Source organism: Ustilaginoidea virens, chromosome 1, assembly GCF_000687475.1.
Source record: "Ustilaginoidea virens chromosome 1, complete sequence".
In the NCBI taxonomy this organism is placed as follows: Eukaryota; Fungi; Ascomycota; class Sordariomycetes; order Hypocreales; family Clavicipitaceae; genus Ustilaginoidea; species Ustilaginoidea virens.
Window position 1 is genome coordinate 7022429 of NC_057316.1, and position 25890 is coordinate 7048318.

At 58.7% G+C, this 25890-nt stretch overlaps 11 protein-coding genes across 11 annotated transcripts; 6 read left to right on the forward strand and 5 right to left on the reverse strand.

Moving 5' to 3' along the window:
- Positions 1–1928: 1928 nt before the first annotated feature.
- Positions 1929–3357, reverse strand: UV8b_01665 (uncharacterized protein; the record flags this gene model as incomplete). Its single annotated transcript, XM_043139163.1, has 4 exons — positions 1929–2293; positions 2384–2515; positions 2594–2700; positions 2813–3357. The coding sequence occupies 4 exons, from the start codon at positions 3355–3357 to the stop codon at positions 1929–1931; spliced, it is 1149 nt and encodes a 382-aa protein (XP_042995097.1).
- A 1649-nt stretch (positions 3358–5006) lies between these two features.
- UV8b_01666 (uncharacterized protein) lies at positions 5007–6054 on the reverse strand (the record flags this gene model as incomplete). Its single annotated transcript, XM_043139164.1, has 4 exons — positions 5007–5290; positions 5352–5468; positions 5536–5553; positions 5613–6054. 4 exons carry the CDS (start codon positions 6052–6054, stop codon positions 5007–5009), a joined length of 861 nt encoding a protein of 286 aa, XP_042995098.1.
- Positions 6055–8036: 1982 nt separating this feature from the next.
- UV8b_01667 (uncharacterized protein) lies at positions 8037–9280 on the forward strand (the record flags this gene model as incomplete). Its single annotated transcript, XM_043139165.1, has 3 exons — positions 8037–8346; positions 8466–8979; positions 9079–9280. 3 exons carry the CDS (start codon positions 8037–8039, stop codon positions 9278–9280), a joined length of 1026 nt encoding a protein of 341 aa, XP_042995099.1.
- Positions 9281–9657: 377 nt separating this feature from the next.
- UV8b_01668 (uncharacterized protein) lies at positions 9658–10602 on the reverse strand (the record flags this gene model as incomplete). The annotated part of the gene is made up of 2 exons (XM_043139166.1): positions 9658–10117; positions 10253–10602. The coding sequence occupies 2 exons, from the start codon at positions 10600–10602 to the stop codon at positions 9658–9660; spliced, it is 810 nt and encodes a 269-aa protein (XP_042995100.1).
- A 388-nt stretch (positions 10603–10990) lies between these two features.
- UV8b_01669 (uncharacterized protein) lies at positions 10991–12314 on the forward strand (the record flags this gene model as incomplete). Its single annotated transcript, XM_043139167.1, has 3 exons — positions 10991–11042; positions 11169–11321; positions 11413–12314. 3 exons carry the CDS (start codon positions 10991–10993, stop codon positions 12312–12314), a joined length of 1107 nt encoding a protein of 368 aa, XP_042995101.1.
- A 23-nt stretch (positions 12315–12337) lies between these two features.
- UV8b_01670 (uncharacterized protein) lies at positions 12338–14236 on the reverse strand (the record flags this gene model as incomplete). Its single annotated transcript, XM_043139168.1, has 5 exons — positions 12338–12364; positions 12480–12526; positions 12645–12826; positions 12893–12992; positions 13057–14236. The coding sequence occupies 5 exons, from the start codon at positions 14234–14236 to the stop codon at positions 12338–12340; spliced, it is 1536 nt and encodes a 511-aa protein (XP_042995102.1).
- Positions 14237–15543: 1307 nt separating this feature from the next.
- Positions 15544–17416, forward strand: UV8b_01671 (uncharacterized protein; the record flags this gene model as incomplete). The annotated part of the gene is made up of 2 exons (XM_043139169.1): positions 15544–15553; positions 15612–17416. 2 exons carry the CDS (start codon positions 15544–15546, stop codon positions 17414–17416), a joined length of 1815 nt encoding a protein of 604 aa, XP_042995103.1.
- Positions 17417–17941: 525 nt separating this feature from the next.
- Positions 17942–18384, reverse strand: UV8b_01672 (uncharacterized protein; the record flags this gene model as incomplete). Its single annotated transcript, XM_043139170.1, has 3 exons — positions 17942–18035; positions 18130–18188; positions 18259–18384. 3 exons carry the CDS (start codon positions 18382–18384, stop codon positions 17942–17944), a joined length of 279 nt encoding a protein of 92 aa, XP_042995104.1.
- Positions 18385–19224: 840 nt separating this feature from the next.
- Positions 19225–19854, forward strand: UV8b_01673 (uncharacterized protein; the record flags this gene model as incomplete). The annotated part of the gene is made up of 1 exon (XM_043139171.1): positions 19225–19854. One exon carries the CDS (start codon positions 19225–19227, stop codon positions 19852–19854), a length of 630 nt encoding a protein of 209 aa, XP_042995105.1.
- Positions 19855–22005: 2151 nt separating this feature from the next.
- UV8b_01674 (uncharacterized protein) lies at positions 22006–23381 on the forward strand (the record flags this gene model as incomplete). The annotated part of the gene is made up of 2 exons (XM_043139172.1): positions 22006–22653; positions 22797–23381. 2 exons carry the CDS (start codon positions 22006–22008, stop codon positions 23379–23381), a joined length of 1233 nt encoding a protein of 410 aa, XP_042995106.1.
- Positions 23382–23931: 550 nt separating this feature from the next.
- Positions 23932–25220, forward strand: UV8b_01675 (uncharacterized protein; the record flags this gene model as incomplete). Its single annotated transcript, XM_043139173.1, has 4 exons — positions 23932–24128; positions 24210–24355; positions 24421–25004; positions 25080–25220. The coding sequence occupies 4 exons, from the start codon at positions 23932–23934 to the stop codon at positions 25218–25220; spliced, it is 1068 nt and encodes a 355-aa protein (XP_042995107.1).
- Positions 25221–25890: the final 670 nt, after the last annotated feature.

The following is a 25890-nucleotide window of genomic DNA, read 5'->3' on the forward strand; positions in this document are numbered from 1 at the left end:
GTGATCCAATCCAATAGGGAGGTGAAGCCGCCAGCAGCGCGGCCAGCAGCGCAGCCAGCAGCATGAGCCAGCAGCATGAGCCAGGGTGGTGGAAAAGGGGCTTGGCACTAACAGCTTGGGGACAAGCGCCGCTGTACGGAGTACTCCGTAGAGCGAGCTGATCAGTGTCTGGTCTGGTGCTTGCTTCTGTAGAGCCCCCGCCAGCAGGTCTCACGTCAGTGCTACTCCGCAACGGACCAGTCGGCACGTTTAGCCAACCGTCTGGTGCATTCAACGACTGCGACACGTCCAGCATGTCACTGGGCGGCGAGTCTGATCTGGCCTCTCAAAAGGAACACTAGACGGCGTGCGTCATGCAGAATGCAGAAAGCAACACGCCAAGGGGGATGTATGATAAGCTTTGCATGTCTGACACGGAGCTTTATGATCGGCAGGCTTGCTGCGACAAGGAAGGGCCCGCCCGCGGGGAATGGGGAATGCAGGCAGTCAGTCTAGTTCTGTCTGGTACGTTTAGCCCCCTCCATCTGCCTATTCCGTAGCTGCAGGCGATTCATCCTTTACGTACTCGGTACTCCGCACTCGGGGGCCGCCGGGCGTCTGGACGCATGCTCGCGGAAAGCACCAGACGAATGGGGAAAGCATGCCGACCACGAATTGGTAAAGTAACCAACATAACTCTCCCCTGAATTGGGGCGCGGGCGGACAGAAGCGGCAGAAAAGAAAGCAGCCTCCAGGCGGCAGGCGGCAGGCGGCACGAGGCAGGCGGCAGGCGGGCGGTGAGACAAGGTTTTTTCTCTTGACTCGATAAGCTTTCCGAACTGGAACGTATCCACCAATCACGAGCTTCGCTTGACAGGTCCTGCTGCGTGGGAAAATGGCCGATTGCCCAGTTGGAATAATGGCCGCCGCCCGGGCTCAAACAACCGGGCAACCTTGGCAACGGAAATCAGGCTATGCCTGTCGACCACGACTTGATTCGGACGACGTTGTGGACTGATTTCTGTGGATTTGCTGATACGGCCGAGTCTAAAATGACTAGTGTTGATGTGGAAAGAGCATCCAGACAGACAGACAGACAGACAGACAGACAGACAGCTTGCTTTCGTTTCCCCAGGTGTCAAGATAACGACGACTTGCCGACCTACCTTACTTAGTGGTCAATGCGTCGAGCTACTGGCCCATCCTCAGCAGCCATGCGCAATCAATCATGTTGTCAGGAGACAAAGGCATCAGCTCAACAATTCACCCGCAAAAGACTCAAGCTCAGTTTGCCACGTACCAGACCCCGAATGATGGGCTTTTTTTTTCTTTCTCCTTAGAATCAATCATGTCAGGATACGCTGTCTACCATTGACTTGGCCAGTACCTAGGTACATACCTACCTAATCTAGGGAGGCAGGTACCGTGCATGGGTCTGCTGCAACTGATGGCACGTGCACGCTAATTACCAGGTGTCGGCAGCCTAACCGAGGCTAAAGATGTATGTTCATATCATGCATGACTGCATAATAATGTATGCGCTATATCTAGGAACCTACCAGTGAGGGCCTTTCCCGTAACAGGCAACTACCTCCAGAGGGCCTGCTCAACACCAGCAATCCGGTCGACGTTTCCGCATCGAAAAAGAACCCAACTCAGTCGTCCCGAACAACACGCGAGCTACTTGACATCTTTTTGCAAGCTGGTATGAAGGAGCCTCGCCGGCCGCTGCCACCTTGACCTTCAGCATAACTCCCCAGCTGCCGCACCGAAAAACTGGACGCCGCCTCGCCGTGACTGATGACCGCCATGGCAAACACCCTCTGTTCCTCTGTCTGCGCCATGAATCGAGCAAGCGCATGAATCGAGCAAGCCCGCTGGCAACGCCTCGTGGCATGGCTGCGAATCCTACATGGCCCTCGAGCATCGATGCCGTCTCGAGCCAGTGCTCAGCCCGCCGTCAACAGTTGTCCGCAATGCCGAGAAACCCTCGAGCTGTTGCGCAACGGGTCCACAGCGCCCATGTCGCTTCTCAAGCTATCGCCTCTGAGCATTGCGTATCGTCCCTCGCGGACCAGCTTCGTGGTCGACAGGCGGCGAGGGTAGTTCCGCAGGGCCATGTCGGTGAAGTGGGTTCCGTAGTGGACACCGTCGACGGGCTGTTGCCCGGCGTCGTACCCGGGGAGCGGTCTCACGACGGCCCGGAAGTTGGGCTCGTGGAAATAGGCAAAGGCGAAGCGCTCGCGGGCGTTCAGCCCGACCTTGTGGGGCGTTGACCGCAAAAAGCCGTTGGTCACGTACTGCATCATGTCTCCTTTGTTTGGCCGGGATCAGGATTTGATGCGCGTGAATCTTTCAAGTCCCGGGGTGATGACAACGGTGGAGAGGAACTCTCAAAACTCACCGGGAAATACTGTAAATACCCCGGGTGCAGGCGGGACGTAGACCCAGCCAGGTTCATCTTCCATCATTCCGGCCGAACTCTCATCCCAGTTGGCAAAGCTCTCTCCACGCCGCGGCGGGCGCACAAACAAGCCTGTTCAAAAAGACGAATTAGTTTGCTTGACCATTGTACCCGGTCCAAGCGAACAAGCAGCGTGGGCCTTTTGCTCACCTCCGACCTCATCCTGCGCAGCGAGCACTAGCAGGCCATAGTCCGTGTGGGACCCGATACCACGACCGGCTTTTCCCTTGCCATTTGTGCAATGTCTGGGCGGGAATCTGCGCGCAGACAAAAAGCTGTGAGTAGCTTGAGCAGAGCAGCGGAACATTGCCGAAAACGCCAGAAGAGATAGGACCCCCCCCCCCCTTTCCCCCTTGCTGAAGCACATACCTCAGAACGCGCATGTGGTGCCAGCCGTCTCGCGTGTACTTTGTCAACGACCCAGGAGGCACTGCGAGACCCAGCTCAACCATCTGAAGAACCTTGCCGCCGCTGCGGTCCCAGTCGGCCATGTATCCCGTCATGGCTGCCCGCATGCCGTCGTCGGGCCACGGACACGGCCCATGACACGGCCACTTGTTCCGGACGCGGTATTCGCTCGACTTGAGCTCCTTGGTCACGGTGAAGATTTCCGAGTAGTCGGCGACACCGGCGGTGACCTCCTCCCCCGAAGCGACGTAGCCTGCGTAGCTCGAGTCGTTGACGCACGCACGCTTTTGAGCCGGCGGCCTCTTGAAAAAGGCCCTGCTGGCCGCGGTGGCTCGGTCGTACAGGCGCTGCTGCGACGGGCTCGTGGCAATCTGGAAGATGCCGTCGCGTCTCCAAGCGTCGATCATGGCTTTTGCCGTGGCTCTGTCTGAGAGAGTCCCAGAGACGGTCTCGGGAAGGCTAAAGGTTTCCAGCTGGCCCACCTTGGCAACGGAACCCGGAGGCATTGCCGTCGTCAGTTTTGGGGGGCTGCAACTTCTGATGGTGGTTGGTGACGAGACGGCTGGTAAAGACATGATGGCTTTCGTCAAGGACGTCGCGCTTGTCCGTGGGGCTTGAGCTGCCATTGAAGCCATGTTCCTCATAGACAAAGGTTCCTATCAGGTTCTACAAGGCAAAGGGTTGCATAGTGAGGGCGTCCAGCGGTCTTCCATCCTCCTTGGCTCGGGAAACGACGATCAACCCACGTATTTATATATCCCCAGTCGACGTGGCCTATCATTACCCGTCACGTCTTGTCCCATCCATCACGTCAGTCATGACGAGTTCCGTAGCCGGCTGTGCCATGGGAAATAGCATCGAGACCAGTGAAACGTCACCACGACTTTTCCTCTCCAGCAGGAGCTGCCACATCGCCGATCTCTTCGCGCCAAAGAACGCTGCTTCACTACGGCCAACTGCGGCGTCGGAGCCTTGCCGCGATTCCGTCATGCAAGACCGGCTCCTCCTCATTGCAGGCTCCCGAGGGGGGAAAAAAAAGTCAATGTGACACTGCACGGCCTTTTGTGTGTCCCTCCCTATCCTTTGGCGTCAATGCACCATGCGGAAAGGGGTAAAGGTAAGCCAGCGGCTGCGGGATTCGTCGGAGGGACGGACCACGATGATATAACCCTATTCTCATTGTTTTGGCCATATTCTCCTCATTTTTAAGCCCGGGCAGGGGCCGAGAAATCGGCCCAAGGGAGACCTTTCTGACCCTGCAAAGGCTGCTGCTACATGACGCATGATGCCTCACGCTAGGATAAGCGGCCGACGCGAAAGAGAGTTTCGGCCAGGTTGCTCCGGTTCGGGCCCACCTGCTCGCTGGGAAATGGCAAGATGAGATTTGGGGGAAAAAAAGCTGACGACTTCAAGCTTGGAACCAGTTGGCGCGATGTGGCCGAATAGCTCGGCAACGAGGAGATTGCTAGGCCGAAGTGCTTCGAAGCGGTGGCAGTCGACCTCGAAGGGGACGGATGGATGCAGGAAGAAAGGCAGACATGTGGGTAATGCGCACAAACGGGTCTTGACGCAAGCCATGAAAGGGCAAAGTCTCGATTGCGATACGAATTCCCGATTCTCATTGCCAAAGTATCGGCATTGCCATGGCAGTTCCTGACAGTTGTCGGGTTACGCATGTGCGCAAGTCGAGTTTCATGGCGGATAATGCGTAAGAGGCGAGTCCCGACAACTTTGCCCCTTGCCGCTCCAAGGGACAATGCCGTTTTTGAGACGTGGGACAGGTCTTGCGAGTCCGTTTCCCCCCGTAGTTGTGACACGCTGCTGGAGCGAGGAGCGGTCGCAATGGTAATGGGGGGGGGGGGTCATGGAGAGAGATCATTGGGAAATATCATGACGATCGAGTCTCGCTTTCTACAAAAGCCGTGCTAGACTCGGGGGTCCATCACGTTGGCACCGTGTCCACGTCGACCGTCGTGCCGATAATGTCGGCGTTGAAAAAAAATGCTTGACGGGAATGTCCAGAAGCCCAACCTCGGCCTCACGAGCAGACCCCAACCTGACTTGCCAAATACCCAGCTTGCAGGCGCAAGTGATTTCTCTTTTGTTCTTCCGCCGAGAAACTGATTTAATCACGTTGCAAAAGAGCCAACTCACCTTACCCCGTCTCGTGCTTCAACCCCCTCTCCGCCGCCTTCTCATCGGCAATCCTGCACAAGGCCTCCCACTCCTGTCCACTGACCCGACTCACGCTCAGCCGCGACTGCTTCAGCATTTGCATATTCTCCAGCGGACCACCCGGTTTGCCCAGCTCGCGCAGTTCCTTGAGAGGGATGGGCACGGCGAATTTCTTGCGAAACTCGACGTGGACAAGGCTCCAGCGCGGGTTTTCCTTTGTCGACGACGGGTCGTAGTACGGTGTTCCTGGGCGCCGCGCACTAGCTACACGGCGGACGGGGTCAGTGACGAGGCAGGTGAGGCTTTCCGCTCGGGAGACGCGCACCATCCTCGGAAAACTCCTTGACGATTTCCATGATGCCCACTATGCCAGGCTCTTTGCAGTTGGAGTGGTAAAAGAAGGCCTTGTCGCCGGCATTCATGTTGCGCATGTGGTTTCGTGCTGCAAGGGGGGGGGGTCATCATCCGTGCAACTGCAGTTGTAGCATGGGACGCCGCGGCCGAAATACCTGCGTATGCCCTGATGCCTGCCATGCTTAGCAGAGAAGACGGGGGAGATGACGTAGACGACGACCCGGATTCTTACCATCCCAGCCCTCGGGCCTCGTCTTGGCCCTCAGGTCGTCAATGGAGAATCGCACATCGACTCCGTTCTCGAGGCGCGACTCTGGCTCGGCTTTCATGAGCCAGTACCACTCTCCTTGGTGCCGGGGCGCCTCGGGGTTCGTGGTAGGGATAGCGTCTGCGTCGGCATCTTCGGAAACGCGTCTTGCGGCATCCCTCGGTGCGCATGTCGACGTCTTGCTGGTGAGGGGTGTTGCGGCCGTCGCTGGTGTCTGGGTCTGCGCGGGCTTCGCGTCCTTCCGGCGGGCTTTGCCGGGCCGTTTCGGTTCCTCGTCTTCTCCGGCGCCTTTTGCTTGTGCTGCTGCTGCTGCCGCCGCCGCCGCCTGACGAAAAGACCTTCTCTTGGGGCGAGGCTCGCCAGTCGCGTCGTCTGCGGCGTCGTCTGCCCGCTTCCTGGGGGGCATCCCGGCAAGGGGTTGAGATGCTTGATGGAGGCTGCGACAGCGCCGTTGCCGACTGTGATGCGGTCGATTGGCTTGATTTACCTGCGATGTTGTGATTGATCCATGGAGATGGGGGTGTGGAATGCGCGTGCCTGGCAGTGGCGCATGTGGAGCTGTCTGGGGAGCTGTCTGGGGGGAGCCATCTACGAATATGTGCTGCAGATCTTTACTAGGTACCTTTCAGCTGAAATACAAAGGTACTATGTCTTATCCTTTTCATTGGATCAGGGGCTCTGTTTTGATTGGGTTAGACAATTCAACCCTGTGATGGGCATCATTCTTCCACAGTTGTTTGTTTGCTGAAGGAGCTGTGCCCTGATTGGCTCGCGTGTATCTGCCGCTTCCTTTTGTATATGCAACGAAGAACATGGACTTCCTCTCTATGTTTGAAAGAAACAACCCGGGAGAGACACTACAGCCCTGTCTTGCTTGCCTTTCCATTTCTCCGCAAATCTCCAGGCAAAGTTCCGCTATTGCAGATTAACTTGCCCCTAAAGAGATATCCCTAACGCGCTACGAAGCTCTCGTCTTCGGTAGTTTAAGCGGCGCAGAGGGAATAGAGGCCGAAGCGAGAGGATGTGGGGCTTCGCGGCCAGGTGGACAGGCACCCGACCCGGCGGCAAACTCAGCGCCCAGGTCGGTCCCAAGCAGACCGAAGTTTGAACAAAAAAATATTCCCATAACATGGGTTATCCTCCCCCGGAAAGGCTCGAACTTTCAACCTCCTGATTAACAGTCAGACGCGCTAGCCAATTGCGCCACGGAGGATTGGATGTTCCGTCGTCGAGTTATTCTAGGACAAGCAACTTGACCACCCTGAGCCTTGCTGCAGCGGCACCTTTTTCGCGCTGATGGGTGGCCCGAATTGATGCGAGACGTGTGTCTTCTTGGTTGACAGTAAGTACTCCGTACTCAAGCCTGGATTTTAAACGACATGCATGCGTGGTTAGCTGGGAGGGGGAGCCACAGCCGGAGGCCTATTTACCGAGAAGTACTCATGTACTCGAATAGCGCTCAGGCTTTTCTTCTGATTGCCTTTCTGGGGAAATGATTGACGAGGTGCATTGGGGGAAGAAGGGCTCCTGGCCACAGGGTAGCAGGGTCTGGACTGGAGGAAAGCGATGAGCTTGGTGGGACGTACTGTGTAGAGCCGCCGCGCTGGTTTATTGGTGGGTGCCACGGCATAACGTGTTATTCACCAAGAAAATTAGCACGTAGGATGATGACTGAGCTCGCCTCAAGGTCTATCCAATTTCTACAACCACACTACCTGGCTATGCAACGCCTGCGGGTAGGAAAATCGGGACAGAGTTTGCATTTCAACGACATGTCCATGCATGTAGCGAATTAACTGGTGCACAAAACAACACAAGCCCGTCCTCCGTGGCGCAATTGGCTAGCGCGTCTGACTGTTAATCAGGAGGTTGAAAGTTCGAGCCTTTCCGGGGGAGTTTTTTTGGCCGTTATCCCGATCTCATACTCCACATGTAACGTACCCAAGGTATTTTTAGTGCACTTTTTTTTCTACTTTCCCGCAAGTTATCATATCCTGGCAGCGACACGGCCCACGGACGCTTTTACTGCATGGCATGGAACTTTTGCATCATTGGTGATGTCCACATAGGCGGCAGGAGAGTACTATTTCTACCGTTTCTCGTCTTGATGTAAACAAAACGGAGCAGAATGTGACCAGGCTCAATAACATGTTTACCATAGATGCCAACGCGGGATGCAACTAACAGACCGCCCCGTGTGATGGTGGGTCGTTCGGATTATGCAACTAGCGGGGTGAACTCGATTGCTCAACGGCAAAAAGGCCGACATCTGGACCCGGAGGAATTGCGCGTCGGCGCACAGCTGCCTGGTACAGGTCGTCCGGATCGCGTCGTCGTCGGGAGACTCGCGGCCGACACGGAGGATCAGAAGAAAAGGAAAGACGCACCATGTACACCCTGTCCAACGTCGCGCAGCACCGCCTGGCCGGCCCAGACGACGTCTACGTCCTCGCCGTCGACCAGACCGCCGCGGGCCTCGCAGCACTCTCCTCGGACCAGCAGCTGACGCTTTTCAGCCCGGCAAGACTATCCGACGGCCCGCTGCATCAATGGCCGACCCAGCACGGCAACGTCACGGCCCTGAGAGTCTTTGAGGCGGACACGTCGCTGGTGTGCACGGCCGGCGAGGACGGAACAGCCCGGGTATGGGACCTCCGACAAGCCGCCTGGCAAGGCGCCTGCGTCGCCCAGCTCGCCGGTAAATCTCGCATCTCTCCCTCCGCCGCTCCCCCCTCCTCCCTCCCTCGCCGAGCCGCAAGCAAAGCAAGCAAGCCCGCCGCGCGCTAACGCCCCCATGCCCGCTTGCCGTTTGACCAGGTGCGCCGTCGCCCATCCTCGCCATGGCGTGCGACCCGTCGACGCGGACCGTCGCCCTGGGCACCGAGCTGCGCAACCACACGGCGTCCCTGCTGCTGTGGGACGTGCGGGCCGCGCCGCGCCCCCGCGCGCACTACCAGGACCTGCACAGCGACGACGTCACCGAGCTGGCCTTCCACCCGTCCCAGCCGGCCGTGCTGCTCAGCGGCTCGACCGACGGCCTGGTCAACGTGTACGACACGCGCGTCGCCGACGAGGACGAGCTGACGGTCCAGACGTTCAACCACGACGCGTCGATCCACCGCGCGGGCTTCCTCTCGCCCACCGAGCTGCTCGCCCTCTCGCACGACGAGCAGTTTGCCGTGTACGACATGGCCGAGGGGCGCGGCGGCGGCGGCGACGTCGCCGCCCTGCGCCTGGGGGACCTGCGCACCGCCCTGGCGTGTCAGTACGTCGCGGACGCCAAGGCCAAGACGGACGGGAGCGGCGCCGTCATCGGCGCCGGAGCGCAAGAGTAAGTGGTTTGCTGGCTCCGCGCTTGGCTTGGAAAAGGGGCACGAGCGAGAGCAGGGGCGGGTGACTGACTGACTGGCTGGCTGACGACATGGGACAGCCGGCAGCATTTCGAGCTGGTCTTCCTGGCCGCCAACGAGGGCCGCGGGCCGCGATGGGTGCTGGACAGGGGCAGCAGCGTGGGGTTGCCGGGCGGGCACGGGGGCGAGCTTGTGCGGTCGTTTTGTCTCGTCGATGACGCGCAGCTGGTGTTTACGGGCGGCGAGGACGGCAGCGTAAAGGCCTGGAGGCCGGGGCATTGAGCGTTTTGTCAGCCGCCGCGCGAGAGGGTAGGTGTGGCACGCAACAGGCTCTTCTGCTGATGCTCGTTTCTTTTTTTCCCGCTGCCCCCTTGTTTCAATGTTTCCTTTGACACGTAGCGGGACACGACCGTGCCGCGACGGTTTTGGCGCAGCGGCGCCTTTTGCCCCTTCTGCCTCGTCTGGGCTGACAGCTTGCAGGCGGCTATTGATACATGGTTGCTCTCTCCGTCTTTCTTTTCCGCGGGGGCCGCTGTCCCCAAGCCACCCCTTGAAAGAACACGCAGCCTGCAATTGACACGCGCAGGACAAGTAGACAACGGCTCCGGCGCGGCACCCGTTCCTCCAAAAAAAAAAAAAAAGCCCCCCAAGGAACGCCGTCAACCAAACTTGTCATGGCGGTTCTTGACCTTGAAGTCGAGCAGCTTCTCGTGGTAGTCGCCCTCCCTCCTGGCGCGCTTCAAGACGCGCACCTCGTCCTCGCCCAGCCTCCGCCCCGCGGCCGCCTCCAGCTCGCGACGGCTTATCCTCGCCAGCGCCTTTTCCTCCCTCGACGCCTTCAGCCGCGGCTTGAAGCGCGCCTGCATGCGGATCCTGAGCGCCGCGCTCGCCGCCGCGCCGTCCTCCTCGTCGCCGCGCACCTCCGCCGGGGCAGCGGACGGCTTCCGCGCCGTCCTGGCCGCCACGTAGCTGCCCCGCAGCGTCTGCAGGCCGAACGCGCCTCCTCCTCCGCCGGGCGCCCCGTCCGCCGCGGCCACGACCACGACGGCGAAGCACTCGGCCGGCGAGACGGCTTCCGACGTCGCCGACAGCAAGCCCGCCTTGTCGCAGGCCAGGTACCTTTGGGGCAAACAGCAGTCAGTCAGTCAGTCAGTCAGTCCCACGCCAGAGGAAGAGAGGGGAGGGGGGGGGGGGGGGAGGCCGGCTGGGGTTTTTCTTCCCCCCCCCCCCCTCAACGGACGCGACGCGACGCACTTGCCGTGGTGGCCCTTGAAGCGGGTGCTGTCCGTCCCGGCGGCCTTGTTGGCGACCCAGACCATGCGCACGTCGTGGGGCTCGGCGCTCGCGGGGTTCCCGTCGACAATGTTCTCGACCGGCAGGGCGAAGACGTTGCCGTTGGCGTCGCACGCCAGCGCCGAGGGCTTGTCCGTCGGCAGGACGAGCATGACGGGGCCGACGACGTCGGCGGCCGCGTCGGCGCACACCCAGCTGTCGTCGTGGGCGTCGTCGTCGCTGCCGGGGTCGTCGCCGCCCCTGTCGGCTGCCGCGGCGCGCTTGCGCTTCCGCGGCTTCTTGTCGCCTTTGAAGCTCAGCGGCTTGACCATTGCGGATACGCTCGGGGGGTTATGGGTGGGCTGCAGGCTCGGTTGGCATCGGATGGTTTTGGCGGTCGGGAAACGGCGAGCTCCTCCATCCATGGTTGGAAGAGAGGAGGGGGAGGGGGGGGGGATCGGTTACGTAAGCGGGCCGCTGTCGTGGCTGGCTGGCTTGCTGAGATTCATGGGCTGTCTGTTTCATAGCAGCACCGTTTGAATGCAAGTTCAACGGGCAGGCGACTTGCTTTTTCTTTTCTTCCTTCTCTTTTTTTCCTTTCCCCCTTCTTGGCTCTATCTAAATCCTCATCGACTTTTTGCACATCAAGAGGCAAAAAAAAAAAAAAAAAAAAAAAAAAAAGGGGGCATAAAAAAGACCCTAAAAGCAGGCTGCGCAAGAATGGCAAAGCAGGCGCAAGCAGTTACAGTGTCCCTCGAGGACCTCTCGTCCGGTATGTGTTCGGTCTGTGTTGCGTCTGTGTCGCGCCAAATCGCACATGATCACGGCTGCCTGCTGGGCCGTCCTAGGCCGACTTGACTCTTGACTTGTACTCGCAAGGCTTACCCCGCGCGGCTAGGAAACATCTCCTTCGAGACCCTCCAGGAAGCCTTCGGGCCCGACTCTCTCGGCATCCTCGTCGTCAAAGACGTGGCCCCCGAGTTCGCCCACCTGCGCCGTATGGCGCTGTCGTACGCTTCGTACCTCGGCAACCTCCCCGCCGAGCAGCTAGGTAGGTAGCACTGGCAAAAGCGTTTGATCATGCGCTCTGGCCCACTGCTTCGACCAGAGCAAACCCCCGGGGCTGACTGGTGCTGTGGCAGCCAAACTTGAAAACCCAGAGGCCAAGTACCTGATTGGCTGGTCGCTGGGCAAGGAAACCCTCCGCGACGGCCGAGCGGACACGTTCAAGGGCTCATACTACGCCAACTGCGCCTTCTACGTCGATCCCGCGCTGGAGTGTGCCCGGCCCACTGCCGAGTTCTCGCCCGAGACGTTCCCCGATTACCTGTCTCCTAACGTGTGGCCCCCGGAGGACGTGCTGCCGGGCTTCAAACCGGCCTTGACAGACCTGTGCAGGCTCATCATCGACGTGGCAGTCCTCGTGGCCCGTGCTTGCGACAGGTTCGCCGAGAAGGAGATTGCCGGGTACCCCAGGGGATACCTGGAGCGCGTTGTGAGCACCTCGACCACCACCAAGGCCCGCCTGCTGCACTATTTCCCGCAGGACATGGCGCACAACGACGGCACCAGCGAGGACGACTGGTGCGCTGAGCACCAAGACCACGGATGCCTCACCGGCTTGACGGCGGCCATGTTCGTCGACGAGGAAAAGGTGAATGCTGCTGGGCTTCCCGCGGCCGCGGCCCAGGGCGGCCGCGCCCATCCCCATCTCCCGCCCCTGGAGGAGCTGCCCGCGTCGCCTGATCCGTCTGCGGGGCTTTACATCCTCTCCCGGGCCGGGGAGACGTATCAGGTCCGAATTCCCAGGGACTGCATTGCTTTCCAGACTGGCGAGACCCTAGAGCGCATCACGGCTGGCAGGTTCAAGGCTGTGCCGCATTACGTGCGGGGGGTGAGGGCCGCCGTGAGCGGAGGCGCCATTGCGAGGAACACGCTGGCCGTGTTTACGCAGCCGAATCTCGGTGATGTGGTGGACATGCCCGAGGGGTTGACGTTTGGACATTTTGCCCGCAATGTTGTGGACAGGAACACCGTGTCGTGAACCTGTGTACCTAATCGAGTGGATCACAAAGGTCTTGAGAGATGCTTGTTCTGTCTCACATGGTTAGTTTAAAGCATGATTAAGCGAAAACGGGGGCGTAGGCTGAACCCCCGTTTTGACATGTGTAACCGGCAAAAAGAAGAAAAAAAAAAGGAAATCACGCACAACTCTACCAGTCAAGGAATGTTTCTTCTCTTCTTCTTCTTCTTTCACTTGTGTGCGCAGCTTGTTGTCACGTCCAGGTTTTCCCTGCCTAAGCCCATGCGCCCACAAGACTCATGCATAATGCCCCCAGAAACACCAACAGACAGGCCGTCACTCGGCGCCTACCACGGAGGCGGCGCCAGCTTTCGTCGCTGAGGAAATCCTCTGATAGCAGCTCAACCAGGGAAGCAAAAGTCAGGAGACCAGCCGAGACCGCGTTCATGACCCCAACCAGAACGAGGCCGATTTCGGACTCGGGGCTGTAGAGGCTATGTGTCGCGAGGCCGATGGCTTGACCGAGGGGTGTTCTGCGGCAAAGCATAAGCATGACATGATGACAGGGAGGGAACTTGCAAACTTGATTTGCGACTTACGTGCACCCGTATGCGAAAGCCATCAGCCAAGGCTGCCACGTCCTGGATCCCCATGCTATAACGGAGATTCTGGACCCAAGCGCCAGCCCTTCAAAGGTTTCTGACTCAATCGTGAGCTTCAAAACGTCGCGTGACTTGGATCTTGGGACTTTTAAAGGGCTTACGATGAAAAGCAATGGCAATCAGCAGGACGATGAAGTCGTTGCCGACGCTGACGCTCAGCGCCATTCCGATAAACACGCTGTGAAACAAGATGCCCATCTCCAGCAAGATACACTGCAAGCGCTCCTTGTCCCTCTTTTGACTGGGAGTCAGAGTTGGCTCTTCCAGCGTCGGCCGGGCGCTCTCAGCCGAGATCTTGGCAGGAGTCGAGTCACCTGCGGGAGCTTGTAGGGAAATCTCATCCATGGGAGCAGCGCGGTTCAGCTGCGGCAATCCCCTTGCCATGCTGCCGGGTAGGCCGTGTAGAGGACCCATGTCACCAAGAGAATGGCCCTCGGGATCAGCGCTTTCGACGCCCGTGCGGTCCTTCGCCTGTCTGCGGGCGACCATGTCCGCGGGAGGGCCATGCCTTGAAGGATGAAACGCCATTTCAATAACGGTGACGAGGAAGATGGCCAGCAGGGCAATCGCCCCGGGCATGGCTTCGTAGTCCTTTGTCCAAAAGGTACCCAGGCACGGGTTTCCAAGGGATACAAATGCCGTGGGGAGCAAGTGCACAAGTGCCGTGGCGATGAGAACCCCCGTGCCAAAGTGGCGGACGGCAAAGAAGAAGCGGCGCGGGATACGGAGACCAGGGAACTTGGCGGCGGCGATGGGAAAGGCACACGCCAGTGAAGACACGAACCAGATTATGAAGAGGGCTGCTGCGTGGAGACCGGTGTTGTATGCGTCCTTGTTGACACCGCCCGTCGCGCAGGAAGACCGCTTCACGAGCTTGGGGGGAAGGTCGGTTTCATGAGTCCTGGCACTGAGGACAGGAATGGATGGGGTTCCACTGGAGGCACACCGGCACGTCGGGGCGCGCAATCGGGAAAACAGGTACGAGACGATCAAGACGGACAGAATCCAGGTAATCCAGCTCCAAAGGCGCTCCAGGCCGGTCGTTGCAAGGGCAGAATCTCCAGGCAACTGACGACGAAGCTTTTCGCTCGAGACGGTCTGTCCAGCTAGGCCGGCCGTTGCACCTCCCGAAGCTTTCTGGCCAGCAGCCACATACTGGCGAAGATTGGCGATGCCATTCAAATCCTGGCGAGTGGTGGCGTGAGCGGCCAGGGCGGGAGGGCTCTGATTGTAGCTTTGGTGGCGGAATGTGCCTTTGTCGGCCTTGTTTAGACAGACCATGGTGCTTTGACGGCGGGCTCGAGGTGAGGGATTTCGGCAGCCTTGGTCAATGTGAGAGAAAAAGGATTCCGCTTCATTTTTGAATCCGCCGGGGCCATTTTCGCCAAGGCCATGGCGGACGCTGAGCCCCCACAGCGTCCGTGATCACCCGAATGGCTTGGGATCCCTGACGGCGCATTTGATCAGTGATGTCCGCAGATTGCGTGGGACTTGATGCGATTTGGCCTGGGGATCCCGACGGTGGGGGCTGTGCTCCGAACGCATGGAGCCTGGTACTGCTGGTCTGTTGGAGCAAGTCGAGGTTGAAACAGAGCTTATGTTGAATCCAAGGTTGGGACAGACGAGTTGATGTGCCCGACTGGCAGAAGTCAATCTAACAACTGCCGCGGTCCTAGCGTCGTCAATGGGCTCGCATAAAAAGTGGGGCATGCATTGTCGCTTGCTTCAGCTTGCTTGCTACGGAGTACATGCAAACTGATGCTACCAGGTGACATGTACCAGATCAGTAGCCTTGTGATACCAGTCAATAGCCTGGTGCTCTTTACGGATGTTATTGACATGTCTTGTCTGGTCTAGTCTGGTCTGGTCTGGTCTGGTTGCAACCAGACGGTTGGCGGGAGTCCTACAGGGCATCCTACAGGGCATGCTACGCCACAACCTGTCAACCACACAGGCGCTACACAGCGCACTCCACAAGCCAAGAAGAATTGATATGTACCGCCTGGTGCTACGAAGGAAAATCCCTCGCTACTAGGCACATTGTTGAGACTGAGAGAGTAACACATGGCAAGACAAAAAATAATAGACGAGTTGAATCAGCAGGACGGTATAATTAATCTACTTGTGAGGTAGGTGTCCCTCCCTTCGAAAATGTGCGAGTTGACGCTGACGGCGACGGACGGACGCATTGAAGCCACTCGTCAGCGTGGCTGGAGCCCGGCATCAGCAGAGCGGCATGACCTACGGAGTCTTTTAATGCAAAAAGTTGAAACGAATCGACCCCTTTTGATCTTTCTTTTCTTCTCCCTTTTCTCTCCTTTTTCTTCTCTTTTTCCTTTTCTCTTCTTCCTTTTCTCTTCTTCCTTTTTCCCTTTTGCCCCCCCCCCTCCCGCCCAATTGCTTGGGGCTGACACCTGTTGCACCTGTTGCACCTGTTGCACCTGGCTGCCAGTGCCAGTGCCAGTCTGGTGCCAGCCACCCACCACCACCAATCGCCCAAGCAGTGCACGGTCCCGGGCGGTGTGCTTGGGCAAACCAATGCATGTACCCATTACATCCACCCGCTGGGATGAATTTCCTGCTCCAGCATGACTTTTGGTAATGGATTCATGCTCACCTGAACTTTGCCAAGCGTGTCATGATACGCTTCAACCAGCGCAAAATGTCTACAAGGCTTTCTATGAGAAAGGCTTCAGGACATGGCATGCCCTAAAGGTGCAAGCCTGCCTACATCGCAGCGTCCCGCTACATTGCCTCGACATCCATCATCTCTTTCCTCAACATCCATACTTTCCATTTGGGCTGGAGCCCGATGAAACCGGGCTGGCAACCGCCATCACTACCTGGAAGCCGATCAGCGAGAGCTGCCATGTGCCAGCGTTCGAGCAGCAGTTCCAATTGAGTTTATCCGTTGCCAGACCCACCACTTTAGTGGTCACCAGAGCCACAGACATTAGGCTGCCGCCGTTACTCGATGACGGGGAAAACCACCTGGCGGTACTGGTAGCCGCCTGGGCTTACGCATTGTCTGCCCGATGGGCGGCGGTCATCTCTCGAGCAGCGCCCCTCGAATATCTGGACAGTCAGGCTGCGTGGCAAGACTCGACGAGCCCGTCGTCAGCTGCGACTGTAGAGCTGGGTCTTGTTAGCGACGATGCTGCCCGGTGGTGGGCAGCGGTTCTCGCCCCAGGCCAAGGTTGGAGAGCCTCGATTCCTCACCACCGTGGCCACCTCTTGTCGCCGTGGACAGTGACGTGGAAGTCCGAAGTCGACGTTGTTCTGTCCCGTTGCTCCGCGAGTACCGCCCTCGATTCACATTCGCCCCCCAGTTTTGAGGCTGCCGTTCAGTACATTGAAGAGTATTCCGCTCTTCACTCGGCGCGCCTGCAGAACCGGGCCGCCCTGGCAACAGCACTCCTACTCCCTCTGGCCAAGCTGGAGAACCGAAGAATCATGCTGCCCCTACCGAGAATGGGCCCTGGCAGCCAGCCGGGGGTGTCGGGACCGCAATCTGTCGGGCAAGAATACTTGCCGCAACTAGACAGACTGCTCATGCTGAGTTGCAATATGCGAGGCATACAGTCCATATTGGGAAGCGTCTTTTACGAACCCGGAATCCCGTCCAATGTTTGCGGGGCATGGCTGCAGGGCACTTTTGCCGTTTTGAAATCGGAGCAGGCGCGGAAAATTGACGTGCTGGCTCGCATGATTTTCAAAAGAAGTCCACACATCAGCTTCCTCTGGCTTGGGGCTCTTATCTCGGGCGTACACAAGAACTTTACGAATTGTCCGTTTGCGCTCATCGGCTTGAATAGAATTGATCTCCACGAGGCAGCTTGGACGGGAACGCTCCTGTCGTTCATCCAGGAGCCCGTCTCTTTCACTCCCGGCAACCCAGGCCGCATCACCCGCGCCGACGAGTGCAGACTTGCATACCTTGGCCAGGGCCTGTCCGAGAGCAAGCTACCCCCCATATTTCCGTACCCGCCTCCAGGCACGACAGCGGTGGAGGACTTGAGCCTCGATGTCCGGCTTCATGCCGCCTGTTCGGGACACCACTGGCTCCGGTGTTCGAAAATCAAATGGACTTGTGCCGGAGGCAGGGTGGTGACCCAGGAACAGAGCGGCACGGGTGGCGCACTCCAACCAAGGAACTCATCGGGCAGCGGCTCGAGGTGTGGCGGCGACGTATCTGTTGGTGTGGATTACAGCCAATTCGATAGCGAGTCAAACCTTTCGGGCTCGGTCACACGCAATATCTTTATGTGGATGCGAGAGCAAGACGGGTTCCCGGTCGCAGAACGAGGCATATACCAGCACGAGTGGTTTGAGGACTTCTCCGACGATGATAGCGTTTGGTGCGTCGAGGGCGACGCAAAGTCGACAACGGGCCGTGATGTGGCTGTCAGGGTAGGTTTGTGGGCGTCTAGGGTTATGACCAAGCGATGCAACTCTCTGTAAGTGTCGGCCAGTCTACGAGGGCTTGGAGAAAGAGTCTTTGTGATGAGGTAGAAGTCAAAGAATGATTTCCAGCCAAATGATTTTCAGCATCCAAGGTTGGTGCAGCAGCTCTTATGGAGACGCTCATATTTATCCAGCGCCAAACGTACGCTCCCAGCAGCAAAAGAAACGATAAGAATCCAACATTTTCCGCTTCCTTTGCATGGAATAGTTCCTGAACTGGTTGACATTGATACGATGCGTACACCATCAGCCCGTTGCAACTTCATGGCTCGACCCAAGCCATGCTGTGAGGCAAGGACTAGCACATGATCCTGCCATGTTTCTGTTGATTATCCCCATTGATATCTTTTACTGACTACTGCGTACGCTTTTCAGCAATGCGTATCCTCCCAGCCGGCCAGTCTTGATCCAAGCCGTCCACCGCGTCAGCACCAGCTTGCCTCCCACAACCAGTCCCCAAACAACAGCCCCGGCCCGTGGAGTAAGCAGTCAGCACTTCGAACAGAATCAAGCGCCACCCCGTCACAGAGACGGGCCCTTCTTGACGGCGCAAAGGCGCCTTGACTTCTCCTCCATCATTTCATTCAGAGCGCCCCCAGGGCACCGCACAAAACAACTAGTCAATCGCACGTCAGCACTCGCCTCAATCTTCCCTCGCTCACCGCACCCCTCTTCCCCCCCCCCGCCCGGGGACTCGCGGACGCTCTTACTGGACTAGTTGCACGCTGTTGGCACAGAGGCAGATCGGATCACTCGCGCAATTCTTTTCCTGTGTGTTTTATTTTCGCGCAGAGTCAGCAAAACCCGACCGGACGGAGGCATCTTTGGTTTGCCCGAACCCTTGAGGATATGGCGGCCAGACAGCCGGAGATTTCGGCATGGTCTTCCTCACTGCAGGACTGAGACGCGGCGGCGGCGGCGGCGGCGGCGGCGGTCAGGAGGGCCAAGGGGAGCAGGAACTTCATGATGCTGCGGAGCGGGAAGGCAGGTAGCTTGGGTGGGAGAGTGCGGCAAGGGGCCTGGGGTGGGCGACGGCGACGAGCTGCTTCAAGTACGTCGTCGCCGTCGGGTCCCGACGGCCCTGACGGTGCGCAAAGGGCCTCTATCAGGCACAGCTTGACATTTGCTGTAACTTGACATTTGCTGCATGGGGCGGCCAACCAAGGCGCTAGCGTGGTATGCCACGCTGCAGATCGGGAGCTAAAATGGCCGGGTCTCGGATGGCTCCAGATAGATCCAGTTCGTGTTTGCATTGGTTGGTTTCTGACCAATGCAGTGCTCGATTTTCGACCCTTTTTTTTTTTTTTTTTTTTCTTGCGCAGTCCTTGGGCATGTTGCGGAGCGGGAGCCGAGGCCCGGTATTAAAAGGCTCTCCTCTGCGGCACCGAATCCGGCTCGGCCAAGCCACGACCAATGACATCGGATGCCTTGGCCACAAAGCCCCGGAACCGATTTCTCAGAATGTATGGCAGCTACAAGCTAGCACCTGTAGGAAACTATAGGGGCTGATGCTCAGGTGTGAAGCGAACGACAGCCACGATCGAGTGGGGAAGGAGCGCCACAGTGGCACTTTTCCCTTGAAGCAGGAAGGCAGGAAGCGCGTCACCGACACGGCCCCGACACCGGCTGCTTGCCCCTCACCTTGCGATACGTCAAAGGCACGTCTTGCGTCTTTTCTCCAGACCGCGTCCCTCGACGCATCGTCGCTCAACGCATCGCCACGGCAACGTAGGCCATCGCCAACCATCGCCAACCATCGCCATCGCAACTCAATTGCTTCCGCCTGCCCACCGCCACGCCGCACAATGGCCGTCCCCCCCAAGTTTGCCGGCCACAAGCTCCACCTCGCCCCTCCGTCCCCCTCCACCCACACCTTTGAACTCTACGTCGACTACGCCTGCCCCTTCTCGGCCAAGCTGTTCCGCACCCTCACCACGCAGGTTTTCCCTGCCGTCCGCGACAGGCCGTCCTGGGCCTCGAGCCTCACCTTTGTTTTCCGCCAGCAAGTCCAGCCGTGGCACCCTTCGTCGACCCTGCTGCACGAGGCCGGCCTGGCGGTCCTGCGTCTCGCCCCGGACAAGTTCTGGGAGTTCAGCGCCCGGCTGTTTGAGCAGCAAACGGACTACTTTGACGTCAGCGTCGTCAACGAGACCAGGAACGCAACCTACAGGCGCTTGGCAAAGCTTGCGGCCGGGGCCGGGGTGGACGAGGCTCGGGTCTACGCGCTGCTCGAGATACCCGACAAGGCGGCCGACGAGGAGTCGCTCAACGTTGGGAACCGGGTCACCGACGACCTGAAGGTGGTTACCAAGATGAACAGATTGGTCGGCGTGCATGTCACGCCCACGGTTGTTTTTGACGGCGTGGTGCAGGATACGAGCTCCGGCTGGACGGTTGATGAGTGGAAGCAATGGCTTGACAAGAACGTTGTCTAGGGGCTTTGCGGCGAAGCGCCTTTTTGACGCTGCCGTGGAACGGACCCGTGCCAGACCTTGATGAAGAGCGCGGATCCATACGGGGCCGCATTACAAGGACGCAGTGCTGCTTATACAGTCTCGCCGGTGCCTCCAATCCACCACTTGCCACGTACGTGATGCGGCTGCAGGCCTGACATGATCTGCGGGCCAAGCCGCACTGAACAGTCACGGGATGTAACGTGCTTTTGTCGTCAGGAATGTTCCTTTTGATTTTCTTCTTGTGAACCTTGCCCGTCGTCATGGGCTGCAACCCCGTTATCCAGCCATCGTCTCGCTGCACAGGTTAGATCAGTCAAGTATCATTCGCATTTCGTCAAACATCCATTCACTCGACCACGTGGACTGATGAGGCCGACGTTTCTTGAGAGCCAACTAGGCAAACGGCACATGTAGGCGATCCCCAGCGTCCATCGACAACCGGTATAGCGTGGAACATTCGCGTGTGCTCAACCCGAGGCCAGATGTCCGTCGCGGCAGTTTCGAACGGATACTTGCGTCGCCCGCAACGGCTTCTCATGGGCAACTTGCTGCCTCCCGCATGCCCTGTCCCCGAAGGACTCCGAAGGGGTGAAAAGCGAGCTGGGGAAAATCAACAACCGCCGTGGACTGCTGGAGCTGCACCCGGCCTCGCACCCGGGCCCGAACTTGGTTTGATTCTGCGCGAGCCGCGCCGTCTCCCAGCCGCCAGCTGAACGAGTGGCAAGAGACGGCCGCCTCGTTGCAACCTGCGCCCCTCGAGATTTGGAATTGGGCACGCGAACTCATAGCCCACGCACGCCGGTTCGAACCAGCCAGGGGATGCTTCTCTCGGCGGGATCCCCCCCCACCCAAAATCCCGCATCTGACGCCAGACTTTGATTTGACAATGCACTCCGCCCGCTGTGGCGTGGCGTCGCATTTTCCCAGCGGCGCGAGCGCCCGGGGACAAGGCCTCCATTGTTTGCGCGGTATTGTGGTATTGTGCCGGGGATAAAAGTCCGCCTCGGAGGGAGCACGGGGCGTGGGGCGGCTTCTTCCGCCCCGCGCTGCCGGGCGTTGTCGCCGTCCAGCCACGTTTCGCGGCTTCGCATTCACCGCTGCCCCCCCCCCCCCCCCCCCGCACAATGCGACAATAAGCAAGCCATGGAGTAAAGGCCAGCAAAGGCGCCGCGAGCCGCGCTTCGCTTTGGGCGGGCCCCTTGCTGCGGGAGGCTGAATCGCGGTTGCGACAAGACGAGACAAATGGCGGTCCCCCCCCTTGTAACTGTGTGCACTTGCTAATCAATCACGGGGATTTTACATGGTCGATCAAGCACCCTGCTAGGCGTGAATAACGTAGCCTACTACGGAGCCCGGCTGCCCGTGATGGTATTTTTACATATTCGTATGCGGCGCAGAGAGCATCAAGGACCATGTAAAATCGAGTCTTGTCCCGGGCACGGGAATCCGGATAGTCGCAATGCGAAAAAAAAAAAAAAGCGCATGTCGTGCTCCGAACTCTACTGCGCGAAATCCCTGGTAGCAGCGGTCCGCCCTATTGGCCCGCGACATTTACCCCCAGGCGAAAACATGCGCCTATATTTGAATTCGGCCGCAAACTAAGCCTGGGGCCTCGGGCCCATCACATGGGACCCGGGACGACGCCATCCGGCACAGCATGTTTCAGCTGGCGACCCGGCATCTGGTCGGCTGGGAACGCATCTGACATGGAAACCAACACCGAGCTTTGGCTCATGGGACCCGGGGCTCCATGACCCCCTCCTCCTTCGCATGGGCATCTTGCGTCCGCGCAGGGGTGGTGTCATTCCCGCGACTCAAACCCACGCCGAGGCTGCTCAAAGTCAACGAGCTAAAGAGTTCAGCGTCTGCAGTCGTGGCCGTCTGTTCCCGGCCACTCCCCCCGGGGGAGGGGGGGGGGGGGGGGGAGGGGGGTTGTTTCGGCGCCAGCAAGGCGACGCATATCTTTGGGCTGCTTCGCCCCTCTGGTCGAACCGCCCTTCTTGCTGCCCGCGATCCCTCACTGTTCTTCTTTCCCCCTCTTTTTTGTTTTTTTCCCACACGCACAAGCTCCGTCGGAGTAACGCCCAGCATCAACCCCCTTCCAGGTCGAGCGCAACACATCGGGCAGAGATGGGCTCCCTCGCAGCACAGGCGGGCCTGCTCGTCTGCGCGCTGGCGGCGTTGAGCAGCGCCGCGGCCCCTTCCGGAGCGGACGTCGGCGTGCTCGGCCAGAAGCCCCTTGAGCCGATACTGTTCCAGGAGATCGACAACACTTCGCCGAGGCGGCCCCGAGGGCTGGACGTCTGGCTTCCCACCAACGCGCCCAACGCGACGGAGTACCGCGCCTACTCCTCCAAGGGGTTTGCCGGCGGCCGCGGCATCTCCATCATCACGACGCGGCAGCGCATCGCCAGCTTTGCACATGTCTCGCGCTCGCCCGACACGAACACCCACTCTTCCGGGCTGTTTGAGAAGAGGGAGGTTCCGGGAAAGGGCCGCGGCCTCTTCGCCACCAAGTGGATCCGACGCGGCGACAGGCTGTTTACGGAGACGCCCATCCTGCTGATCGATGACTCGGTGTACGTTAAGGGAGTGTCCATGGTCGAAGCTCTGGAGGACGAAGCTATCGGCAAGCTGCCGCCCGATGCGCAAGAAGCCTTTTGGTCGCTGCATGCCAAGCCTAGCGTCGCCCACGCCGCCACGGCTCGGATCGACCCCAATGCTTTCGAGATTCCCCTGGGCCAGGCCAACTATTATGGTGTCTTCCCCGACATTTCCGTAAGCAAGTTTCCCCCCCCTTTCCCCCTTTCCCTCTCTCTCTCTCTCTGTTTTTTTTTTTTTCTTATACCCCCCGTCCTTTTCCGTTTCTTTGCTTTGGAAAAACGACAAGCACCACGTCGGGAAATTGACAGTCGAGATAGCTCATCAATCACGAATGCCGACCCAACACGGCGTACGAATTTGACGCCAAAACCCTCACCCACAGCGTCTACGCAATCATGGACATCCCCCCCGGAGCCGAGCTGAGCCTCACCTACATCGACGTGACCAGGACCCGCGAGGAGCGCATGGAGAGGCTCCGGCACGGCTGGGGCTTCAACTGCACCTGCAGCAGCTGCAGCTTGCAGGCCGAGCTGTCGGACGCGTCGGACAAGCGCCTCGTCCAGATCGACGACTTGGAGTCGCGGCTCGGGAACGGCGGCTGGGAGTTTGCGTCGCTGGAAATGGCCGAGGCGCTCATCAGCCTGTACCAGCAGGAGCAGCTGGATATTTGGCTTTCAAGCGCCTACGGCTATGCCGCGCTGATGCACTGCGCCGAGGGCAACTACTGGAAGACGATCCGGTATGCGCATCTGGCGGTGGAGAGCCATCTGCTCAACGCTTCGCCATCGGATATACCGCTTGCGAACATGCGCAAGATAGCAAAGGACCCGACCAAGGAGTCTTGCTGGTTGATCAGGGTTCGGGGGGGGACGGGAACAGACGACGAGGTGCAAAGTAGATGATGATGGTGATGATGGTGATGGTGATGATGGTGATGATGAGGATGATGATGGGGCTTCAGGCCAAATATAAGAGTGGTTCTTGCTGACTAATCGATCACGGAGCCGTTGGCTGGTTGCTTCTACTAATCCAGGATGGGACTGGGTTGCGGGGCACCTGGCCGCCACCCTCGAGGCTCGGAGGCTTATGGTCGTCGTACAAGCATCCAAGCATCTTCACAAACTACGGAGTAGTAGTGTTCTGACTGGGATTGCTAAACGTCTGTGTGCAGACATGTAATGTATTACTACAGAGCCATTTGGGTAGCCGATTGAATACCCTTTTTAGGTAGAATCTGACGTCCTTGACGCGCCCTGCTTCCCCCCCCCTGATCACCTCTAGTGTCATGCCAGCCACCCTGGTTGTGATTCTGCTGCCCAGTTTCGAAAGCCGTCGCAAACAATTACAAAAGCTGCCCAACCTCATTGTCAAGCGATACAGCACGACACGACACGACACGACAAAGACACGACACAATCTCAGACGGTACAATACTCATCCGCCAGGCCCCTCATGCCTCAGCCACGCAAGCCGACATTGGGCGAAAAGCTCGACCTGTTGCCGGCTCTCGCCTCGATTCTGTTCGCAGCCTTTGCCGCTCTGCTCTGCGCCTTTCGGAGAGGGCCGAGCGATGAGCCGTCGCTGCTTCTGCACGTCCTGTACGCGGGCACGCGGAAGCTGGGCTCAAGGCTGAACTCGTCACAGCTACAGTGAGTGGGTTTTGGTCGCCGTTCCTCAGCACAGACAGACAGACGACGGGCTTTCCCTCCATTGCTGATGCACGAAGCTAGATATGTGTTTCCCGACACGGAAGAAGCTTACAGCAGACAGGCCAAGGCGCACAAGCTGGCTGTTCAAACCGTCGAGCTGCCTCACGGCGCAAAGGGCAACTGGATCGGCGACCCGGACGCCGACTACGTGCTGATCTGGTACCACGGTGCGTGCATCCACAGCGCTGCATGATGGTTTTCCCCGGCAAGTTACTTACCCAAGAACGTCAAGGCGGCGGCTTCACTCTGCCCGCGACCGAGGGACACTTGAACTTCTGGACCAAGTTCATCCGCGATCGCAAGGACCGGAAACCCAGCCTCGCCGTCTTCTTCCCTGCGTATACCCTGGCCCCGGCGGCGCGGTATCCCACGCAGCTCACCCAGGCGGTCGAGGCTCTGCGGTACCTCGTCGACACAGCAAGGCGCAGCCCGTCTCGCATCATCCTCGGCGGAGACTCGGCCGGCGGGAACCTGGCAGCCGGCGTCTTGTCGCATGCCGCCCATCCCCACGAGGCGATGGAGCCGCTGACTCTTGCCGAGCCTCTTGCCGCCACGGTCATGATGGCTCCGTGGACGGCGCTCAACGAGACCCCAGTCCGTCTGGCCGGTTACCCCGGCGGGGACTGCATCAACCCGGGCGCGTTGGCGGCCTGGACGAGGAACTACATGGGCGATGCCGCGCCGGATTACTACACGGATGCGTCCCTCGCGCCGCCCGAGTGGTTCAGGGGCCTGCCCACGAAAAAGATTCTCGTGCTGGCGGGGCAAAACGAGTATCTTTTACCGAGCATCCGTCTATTCGTGGAGAAACTCGAGGCAAGTCCGCGTCTCGCGTGCCTTTGCTTGCGTCTTGTCGTCTCTCGTCCTTTTGTTGTCTAACGTGCGGATTAGGCTGGGTATGGCCCTGTGGAGTTTCACATCGCCGAAAAGGAGGCGCATATTGCGCCGTTTCTGAACCTGCTGTTTTATTATCGCACGCCGACCGGACAGGGCAAGAGGTTGCAGTCGTGGCTGCAGGAGACTGTGATTTAGGTGGCATTGTGAAAATTGATGGTGGCTGGACATTTTTCAATTTCACGATTTTTCAATTGTTTTTTTTCACAATGCCGACCTTCAAGTCGCACAAGTTGCCGCAGTGTGAAAGCTGCTAGGAAATCCCAGAAACGAAGCCGTTTTTTATATTTATATGGCCTCAATGCGGGGGCTTCGTCGTCCAGGGGTAAAAATAAATCGTCACGTGCTGCAACCCCGGCGGGCATGCCGCATGTAGCTGGAACAATGGCTGGTGGCCAGGGCTTGTTCGATTGGCCCAGTCATGACTCGGTGGGCAGCTAGGCTTGGCCCATCACCACAGCAACCAAGCCACGGGCCAGGTCGAAACAACAACGCTACCCGATGAACGTCACCACGAGATGTGCGGCTTTTCGTGGCAGCTGCAACGACCTTGTCCGTTATTGCCGGCGTCTTGTTTGTGTCGATACATTCGTACATGCATGCAGGGAAACACTCTGGGCTCCTGCTTCTTCCACCACATACCTCGCCACCTCCATCTCTTGTACATTGTTGGAGTTTTCTTTTTCCCTTTTTTTTTTTCCCTTTTTTTTGCTATTTTTTTTAACGTTTGAACATTATCGACTGAAGCAGCCGCTTCTATCTTCACATTTCTTCTTGGATTCTTCCCGCAGTTCCCCTTTCTGTTTGT